The following is a 9,662-nucleotide window of genomic DNA, read 5'->3' as shown; positions in this document are numbered from 1 at the left end:
TGACGAAACGATTCAACCGAAATACCATTTATTTAATTTAATGAAATACTGCAAAGCTAATATTACATTTTCGTCTTACAAAATCCTTCACATTTAACAATTAGTTGCATTCACATAAAACTATATTATTTTTGCCATGAGAGCAAACTGATTAGGTGTAAATACATGTAAAAAAGAAATCACTGTTTCCATATCCGCATGAGCAAAAAGCTTCGATTTCAGGGGATATAGTAAAATTATGGTTTATACTGTGTTAATTAGCAATTCTTTTCTGTGTTGCATGCATACATATGGCACGCAACAACAAAAACACTTTCCAAACATTAGTTATCTTGTATATACAGGGAAGTGCCCAGTAATCAGTAGAACTGACTTAGATAACCAATGAAAGAAAAAAAAACTTCATACACACAGCCATTGAAATTACATCACAGTACAGCAACAGGTAGCAGGATAGTTATCTGCACTAACTTTGAACTCATTCCCATAAACAAAGTAAATGTGTGATTTCCCTTTCCACAAGTAGGTCACCTTGGTGATGGGGATCAGCTCTATGGTTTGACGCTGCAGACAAAGACAAAATTAGGCTTACAATTACAATTATCGTCTAGTCCATTAACATTGACAGCATATTATTTTACCTCCAAACAGAAAATCATGAATAAAGTAGATGCACTGTTACCTGTTGTAGAATGCGTGAGGTCTGGGAGAACCTGCCCTGGTGTTCATTGACAAGGCGCTGTGCAGCATTCACCACTGAAGGGTCTGGGAAGCCCATCACTGGGTATACCTGCACGGAGTAATAAGAAAATTATTAAGAAGTGGTGAAACACAGCCACTGTTTAAATGACATTCATTTATTGGTTGATGAATCAAGCTGGATGACAAAACATACGTTGAGGAATTATGACCTCTGAAAATAGGGTTAGTATAAGGCCTAACACCGTGTGAACACAGCACAAGGGCGTGCCAGCAGCTTCAGTCCTCCATTAGTGGATGTGGCTGAACACAGGATGCGTTCGACCACACAGTGCCTCTGTGTGATAACGAACATTTTGGTAGTGCTGACAGCCGCATATACAATAAGTGTATCTACACACATAAAACTGAAGAAAACAGAGTTGCAGCCTAAAATAACGCTTCAGGTCCCAGTTAACATTTAAAGCACAAGTGTAGCACAAGCCTTATACGCTGTGTAGACCATTACAATTATTTAGAACGTGGCTAAAATGCATCCTGTTTTGACAGTCTGTTGTGTATATATAGGTCACAGTAAATGTGTACCACTGATATGACATGGTTATCAGTCTAAAATTTAAGCAATCTGCATGTTATATGTTTTGAAGGTCCTACGACATGCTGCTTTTTGGATAGTTTTATACAGGCATTAGTGATCCCCTAATATTGTATCTGAAGTCTCTTTCCCGAAATTCAGCCTTGGTACAGAATTATAGCCACTAAAGCCTGTCCCACAATGAGCTTTCCTTAGAATGTGCCATTTCTGTAATTGTAGCTTTAAATGCTACTGAGGAGAAGGGAAGGGGCTTGACCAACTGCACTGCTTTGCTTGTTTGAAAGCCAGGATGTCTTACTTTCTCATGGGTGGGCCAAATACTCTGGGTGGGCAAAGCAGAGAAAGGGGAGGTAACTTTCACCCTTGACCTCGTAAGGAGTAAGATTCCAGAACGGCCCACCTGAGCATTCCTTTTCTCAAACGCAGAGCAGGATACCCAGGGCTCGGTTTACACCTAATGCACTTTCTAGCCACTGGGGGACCATAGGCAGGCTGGGGGAACTCACATTGATGTTAAAAAAAACCTCATAAAAAGTAGATTTTCATGCCATGAGACATTGTCCTCCCACACCCATATTCTGTTCCCCCTGAGAAAGTGAGAAAGAATATTTTACCATGTACTGAGAGTCCCTGAAAAGCTCCTGGCCAGACACGTTGCTGAGGTTGCCCACCTGCAGTCCACTTGACTGTTCCACAACATAGTTATCAGAGTTGTTGGTCCTGAAAGCATATACATAAAAATAAATCCAGTTTAATGTTACAACTGTTATGTGCTAACTAAAAGTAAACATGTTTATGACCTTCAGATTGTTAAAGGTCCCATATAATAAAAAGTGAGATTGTCATTTGATTATAAAGCAAGCCAACGTTCTATGTAAATACTATGAAAGTATCAAAACGCACAATCCGAGGTAAAACACACACAGCTTGTATTCAAAAAACAGTGCAGCTACAGTGCTGTTACAGACATTTCCTGGCTGCAGTGGTGGTGAGAGCACAGATGCTTTTTCACAGTCCTAAAAGTGAAGCCAATGCAGAAGTGCAAAACAACGATAGTTCCTCAAATGGCCAAACGGGATTGGATCTCTGTAGACCCTCATGTTAAAATAATCTACTTTACAGCAAAAACATTAAAGCATGTAAACATGTTCTAGCAGAAACTAAAAGATGTATGAACCTGAAAAATGAGCATAATATACGACCATTAAGAAAGACTATTTAATGCATTAGTTAAGTCAGACATTATTGACAGAAAAAGCACCATTTCACAGTGAGGCTGATGTAGACCAGAAGCTGTTGTTTTCCACGACATGTTTCACATTGCTTCGATCCTTGTCCGTGACAGTGGTTGCAACTGTAAACAGAATAATGTTTAATAACTATATGTATCCAGCTTACAAGAAGCACAAACTGTACTGTTTATAAATTGCACTTTTACTTCATTAGAAGGCTATGCAATGGGTAACACTTACTTTTCTCGTCCTCTGCCACGGCAGTGGTTGCATTGATCATTTCCCATGCGGTACCCAGATCCATTGCAGACCCAACAAACTTTCTGACAGGAGCAAGAAATGAAAACATATGATCTACCTATACATCTTGAAGGAACCCTTTTAATGAGGTCTGTGGAAATGACTTACATTGCCAGCACCGGCACAGTCTTTGCAAGGTTTTCGACCCATTCCCACACAAACGTGGCAGGCCTGTGTATGAAATGTTTCTCGTCAGGAAAAAAAAATTCTAAAAGCAATTTCATGAGCTTTTTAGTTCTCAAACACATGGCATGGGATTAACCTTAATGGACGACGTGTAGGGAACCTTCATCATCTGTTTGCCATCCACAAAAAAGTTGGGAATTTGAGCAGGAACATCCCAGGGGCCTGGAGGTGGTTGGGCCAAGGCATCCACTGGCTGGCCTGATCCAAATAAACAGATCAAATTATCAATAGGCAGCCGCCCTAAATAGCTGACTCACAGCAGAAAATAGAGGGTTCAACTAATGTAACTATCCACAAGGTATAAGTACTGTACCGTTGTACGGCTCGTGACTCCACTCTGTAGATCTTGATTCAGTAAAGGTTTCCAAGCGGTACTAAAACAAAGCATGGGTGAAGAAGAAAAACAACAGAAACATAGCTTTGGTTATTCATGCACTGAACATCCAAAACTACTGCACAAGCTATTACTTATATTGATTTTCCTGCCTTTCTCGAAAGTTTTCCTAACACACACATCAATTAGACCTCCTCTTACCCTGTAAGTATTGAATGCCTCCATCTTGGTGATCACACCCTCCTTTGCTGGTGCTGCACTATAGCAGCACTTGCTGGAGGCAAACTGGACAAACGCTTCCCGGGCAGTATCTTCAGTTATAGATGGGATACTGTCAGCAGTGAGGGAATGATATACAGTATGTAATGAAAGTGGTGGCTGTAACAGCACCTGAAGTATATATTGCTTTAACCTTACAATGCATAATTACATTTTTTTTGCAAAACCCATAGCAGTGATGTTGAAAAAAAAGGAAATAGTTTAGCTTACTTCCAGTGGGGTTGTTCGGGTCCAGGTTGAGGTTGAGGAACTGGGAAAGCAGGCATTGGAGGCGGCAGAAATCCACCTACAACACATATTGAAAGGGTTTTCTACTGTTTTATTCCCTTTTTTTAAAATTATATACACTACCCGTCAAATCCATACCACTCCATTATAGACAAATTACCAGCTGATTTGAGTGGGTGACTGATCTTTAATGCTATATCTACATTGCCATTATCAGCAACCATTCATCCAATGTTCCAAAGGCACATTATGTTTACTAATCTGATGTCATTTTAAAAAACTACCTAGAAACTAGAAATGATTTAAGCACACAACATAATCTGAAAACTGCTGGCCTGGTTAAAAAAACAAAGCAACTGATCTCAGCTGGTATTCTGTCTTCAATACAGTGCTATGGAAATTTCTAAATGACCCCAAAATGTTGACCGGTAGTGTGTGTATGTGTATAATAGGCCTATAGTTTATGTGTTTATAGTTTATTGTGGAGGTTTTGCTCACCCCACTTACAAACATGAGTGGGGTAAATATTAGAAACACATTTCAATATAATTTAGTCCAGTTTAACACCACCACTAGCAATGGCCTCATATCAGTAATAAACAGTTAAACAATAACAAAAACAGACAATTGGAAGCTGTGAAGAAGAACTATAGGATTATGCAACAGAGCTCTTGTACTGGATTGATTTAGATTGTATAGCTGGACCTAATAAGGTGGCCAGGGAGTAGATATGACAGTAGGCTACTATGAAAAGCAGAAGTAGTCACAAATGCCATTTGGGGGGGCATTATGACTATGTGTGGCATACTGTACCTCCTCCGCCTGCCACGGTTCCTTCGTAGCCAGGCATTTTATCAAACATGCTGGCTGGAGGAGCGCTGGGGCCCTGGAACTCAGCTGCGTGTGGGGCGAACATTGCTGAAACAAACCAGAAAAACCAGTTCAGTCACATGAATGGATGTAGACTTTAACAGCGTTTATCCTGTTAAGTTCTCATGACGCTTTACACAAACTAGCCTTAAATAAATGACAACTGCTAGAGACTTTAATGCGCATCATTAATCTTTTCATTAAACATTAGTTCTTGAAGTTTCTAAGTTGTAACATGTTTCTATGGCAACTCCTAAATACAACGTATGAGAGTGACTTACCTTGCCCTTTATTATCTATTCTGATGTTTTACAGCAACATTAAAGAACTCACCTGCATGTATAAAATGACGTCACTGTGTGTGTGGGAGGGGGCAACGGAAGCGGGCAAATTAACAATATAGTAAAGGTCTTTTAATATACTTAATAACCAAAATGTCTTAAAGTTCAGTTCAAAAGCTTAAGGCTATATGGAGCTTACCGGGTCCCCCCGCAGCCGCTGGCATGTAACCGGGATTGGCCGTTCCGTAGGTTCTGTTCTGGTGGCTGTAAAGTACAGAAAATGACAGTAGGCCTAGATCAGTAAGGTGGAACCTGATATGTTTGATGTAGTTTAAAAACACACTCACACACACAAACTAAGCGACGATAAACTTACCCCGATACAGGCTGAGACTCCATTTCAGTGCGCTGGAAAACAACCAATTAAGGAAATATGATAATATGATACTACTGATACGTGCTCTAATCCAAGTAGGCTCTCATCACAACCAATCATGTGACAAAAATCAGATCATCATTTTATGACTTCTATCTGTCACCCACCGTTTCCCGAAACTTGTCAGTCAGCAAGCCTACCTCTTTATTCAGACTGTAAACAAGTAGCTATTAAAACTTTACTTTAATTTTTGGTTCAGTTTGAGGGCTCACGCTATGGTATTTAAAGTGCTCATAAGAAAAAGAAAGCGAACCCTCTCTCATCTGTTCAGGAAGTGCGCACAAATCCATGAACAGATAGGCCTATAAAAAGTGGGCGTGAAGCTTAAAATATAATAAAGTAGGCTGACATTCACAAAAACTAAAACAAACAATACGTGATTCGCGTTATTTCACTAAACTGATTATTTTGGAGAATGTATAGTAAATTTCAGTGGCTCTAACGAGTTTTAAAGTACTGTAGTTCTGATAAAATACAGTACCCATAAGCCTTTGCAACACTCACGGAAGTCCTTTTCTTTCTTTCCGCCGTCGCTGAAGTCCCTTTTGGATTTACATCGGCGGGTGAGTCGATACAATCTATGTTCATCAGCGCGATTTTGAGCGCTATTCAACCATCCTGGTGTGGATTATAAATAATAAACGTCCACTTTACGTATGATACATGAAATTGAACATTATGTGATCTTATTCCGTCTTTAAAGTCTCGTTCTTGTGCGAGGGGCTGCTCCTATAACGCTGACCGGGTGCTATCTCCCCGTAGAATAGGGTTGTTGTATTCAGTAAAGGCCTGATGTAGTTACACTGTGGCTTACAGATGAACATAATCAAATACAAACAACCAGTTTGGACATTGGACATATGTTAAATGTTTACGTCCCTTAAGACCAAACTGTTCAACCGGAATGCGTGAAGTGGAGTAGCATGTCTGGCTAGCTAACTAGCTAAACATTGACTGCATCTTATTAGCTAGCTAGCTAATGTTGGTCAACACGTTTAACGTGTTCCCAAAGGCTTAATGCTCACTCGACAGAAACCTACTCGTAAAACGTGTTGTTGGTTTATCGCTGTTGGTCAAAGGCTCAATGATTGGCAGTGAGCCCTGGCTAAGTGCTATAGTGAGTTTGTTGCAGAAACCTCAACAGTTGCCACTGAATCCATAGCAGCATGTAGCACGTTGTGTTGTAAGGTTAATGCTGACCAAAGTATTCTTGTTCTGTCCTCAGTCACCATGGCAGCCCTCAGGCCCCTCACAAAGCCCAAGATTGTCAAAAAGAGAACCAAGAAGTTCATTCGTCATCAATCTGACCGATATGTCAAGATTGCGGTAAGAGTCTATTTGACATACTAGACATGCTCAGCTTGGTCAGACCGCATGGGGCTAATTCTAAAATATCTTTTTTAAATATCCAACAGAAAAACTGGCGTAAACCCAGAGGTATTGACAACAGGGTCCGCAGGCGGTTCAAGGGTCAGATGCTGATGCCCAACATCGGTTATGGTAGCAACAAGAAGACCAAGTACATGCTGCCCACTGGCTTCAAGAAGTTCCTCGTGCACAATATCAAGGAGCTTGAGGTCTTGATGATGAGCAACAAGTAAGTTGTTTTTGCACATAACATATTAAATACTCTAGATTTGTCTCTGCATACCAACAATTTTTATTTTATTTTAAGGACTGCACAAGGTTAGTTCTATTTGGAGAGATTTTGATATTCTGGTTGTAACTGGCACTCCAGATTAATAGAGGTGAATGAAACCGTAGCTGCCAATAAAAGTGTAAAATATGCAATTTTTACATAGTATAAGCTTTGATAGGTTGACTGGGCACCCTGAATCACTTTTCTTTTTAAGAGATGATGTTGTTTACTAAATGTGGTTTTAGTACTTTGGCCTTCATAGATAAATTCCACTCACCTCCAGTATAAAGATTTCTCAAACCTCACCAAGGTTAAAGTGGGCAAACTAAACCTTAAATTGTTGCAAGACTGTGACATGTCAATTTGTGATTTTATCAAAGTAAATACTTAAGGCTGTGATCAGGAACCCACAGAGGCCTTCTCTGGTAATTTATTGGTCCAGTATTTTCAGTCTGATGGGATTGATGGATGTTTGTTGAGCTTGTGGGAAAAAATATTGCGGCTTTGTAATATAAGCAAGGACTTGAATGAGTAAGTCCATCATAGTTTAACTAACTTCACAACAACCTGATTCTAACAATCCTGGATAACTGTTTTCACAGTTTACTAGCTCACTTTGTTTAACCAGAAGGTATAGCTCTGAGTAGGAGAGGAGTTTGTACTTGGCACAACGGCCATATTTTTACATGCCGTTTTACTTAAGCTGCAAAAAAGAGATAATCTGCGTTTCTATCTGTATTTCTAGGGGATCCATTAACACTGACATAATTTTACTTTTAGAAAATGTATGTCCAGGAAACTCTCTTCATATCCCTTCTTTCTTTCTGTGCAATGCAAACTGGATAAAACCAGGGATCTGGTGTTAATCATGTCATTCATGTTTTCTGAAGGGATGGAAGCTGAGCATAGGATTTTTTTCCTCTTGTCAGTTAATTTTCAGACAGAAAATATGATAACACTGGGGAGTTGAGGTGGGGCAAGCAGATGGCAGTAACTATGACCTAGTTTTGGAGCTTGAGATGCCTGTTAAGTAGCCACAGCTCAAAGCATTCACTTTACTTTAATTTTAGTGAAGAAAGGTTAAGATTCTTTTGCATCTTGTCATTAATTGATCCCTACAATGTCAGAGTTTAGTCTGACTGTCCCGCTGATTTCAAAGAGGGGTTGAATTGATCTCTTCGGAGATTTGAACTGTATTCACAAAGAATTTAGCAGCATACTAGTTGGGAATGGATTCTTATTATTGCAAGGCTAAGGACAAATTTGAATCAAAAGGTGTAGAAATGTAAACGTGCAATGTGAGCTTGATTCTGGTTGGTTCTGGATTCCAGATGTGATGCCATTGATTTTGCTGAAGACCAGTTTCACAATTATTCAGTGGTCCCTGTTTTGTGAAAAGCTCTGGACAGAAGTGTTTATGGTGGTCAGAATTTCTCCTGAGCTTTGAGACTTTATGTAGTAGTTTACCTTATGCAAAAAAAGCAGACCAATCTCAGCACAATGCAACCCAAACTGTCATTTTATTGAAAGCCTCTTGTCATTAACCTAACATCCTTCCCTCTCGTTCTGTAGGACTCACTGTGCTGAGATTGCCCACAACGTCTCATCTAAGAACAGGAAGGTGATCGTGGAGAGGGCAGCTCAGCTGGCCATCAAGATTACCAACCCCAACGCCAGGCTCAGAAGCGAGGAGAACGAATAAACTGGTTATTACCCAATAAATGTTTAAAAATTGAAACTGGCTCTTGTATGTTTTTTGTTGTTGCAATGTATAGCTTGTTAGCGCTGGTACAGCAATGGTCTGGATAATCTTGTTTAAAACTGAAGTTTCAATAATATGGATGAGAGGCTCCTCTGAGTTTTGAGTTCAGTGAGTAGCTTTTTGGCTGAGAGAAAAGGAAGCTCTGAATTTTTTTCAACAAACTTGGAACTGTATTATGGCTATTAGGAAATTTGTGAAAATGTTGTTTGTCCAAATACCCCATAACCGCAAAATTGTTTAATTGAATACAGTGATTTTATTTACTTAACCAAAATGTCGGAAGTTAATGTGGAGTAACACCTGCACTCAAATAATTTTTATTTGCCTGTAAACAATCAAGTTGCTTCTGATCCTCAAACTAGTGTCACTGGTAGGGAGATATCTAATTTGCATAAAGGAAAAGGTGCATTAACAGGTGTTGAGATGACCAGGGAGTTAGAAATGGCTAGGTAATTGGGGGCATGATGAGATTAGAGCTACGTTTGTATGGTGCATGGGCGTTAAAATAAGGAAATACTCATACGTGCGTCAGTTGGTGTCTACACCGATGGGTACAAACTGGTTGTGTTCTCCCTTGGGTAAATGGGGTTATTCTTCGATTCATTCCAGATGAATGGAGGCTGAAACAAAATGAGCGAAGATGCCAGAAGAAGATTACTAACCTATATATGGAAGAGGCTGCATAACTTCGTATAAACACTTCTTTCTAAGACGTGATCTAGGGTAGATTGCGTTTGAATGGCTTCTCGCTCAAAGAACATTCTCGACTCAATTAAGGTTAGATTTTTTTTTTTTACATTTCTAAGATGTAGATTGAATGG

General features: G+C 39.6%; 2 protein-coding genes and 1 long non-coding RNA gene across 3 annotated transcripts in view; 1 reads left to right on the top strand and 2 right to left on the bottom strand.

The window, feature by feature from the left end:
• The window catches only part of LOC117947508, a 1,113,976-nt gene that overhangs the window by 1,026,054 nt on the left and 78,260 nt on the right, over window positions 1-9,662 (bottom strand). The window lies entirely within an intron of this gene.
• Window positions 18-5,628, bottom strand: ssuh2rs1 (ssu-2 homolog, related sequence 1). The gene is made up of 14 exons (XM_034876458.1): window positions 5,547-5,628; window positions 5,381-5,414; window positions 5,204-5,268; window positions 4,667-4,771; window positions 3,836-3,911; window positions 3,548-3,677; window positions 3,326-3,386; window positions 3,089-3,210; window positions 2,935-2,997; window positions 2,767-2,849; window positions 2,556-2,648; window positions 1,909-2,014; window positions 683-790; window positions 18-564 (listed from the first exon to the last, which is right to left on the bottom strand). Exons 2-14 carry the CDS (start codon window positions 5,401-5,403, stop codon window positions 424-426), a joined length of 1,176 nt encoding a protein of 391 aa, XP_034732349.1. The 5' UTR covers window positions 5,404-5,414; window positions 5,547-5,628; the 3' UTR covers window positions 18-423.
• rpl32 (ribosomal protein L32) lies at window positions 5,791-8,817 on the top strand. Its single transcript, XM_034876483.1, has 4 exons — window positions 5,791-6,003; window positions 6,666-6,766; window positions 6,856-7,037; window positions 8,652-8,817. Exons 2-4 carry the CDS (start codon window positions 6,671-6,673, stop codon window positions 8,779-8,781), a joined length of 408 nt encoding a protein of 135 aa, XP_034732374.1. The 5' UTR covers window positions 5,791-6,003; window positions 6,666-6,670; the 3' UTR covers window positions 8,782-8,817.

The sequence above is a fragment of the Etheostoma cragini genome, chromosome 7 (genome assembly GCF_013103735.1).
Source record: "Etheostoma cragini isolate CJK2018 chromosome 7, CSU_Ecrag_1.0, whole genome shotgun sequence".
Classification (NCBI taxonomy): domain Eukaryota; kingdom Metazoa; phylum Chordata; class Actinopteri; order Perciformes; family Percidae; genus Etheostoma; species Etheostoma cragini.
This window is presented reverse-complemented; position numbering and strand designations above follow the sequence as displayed.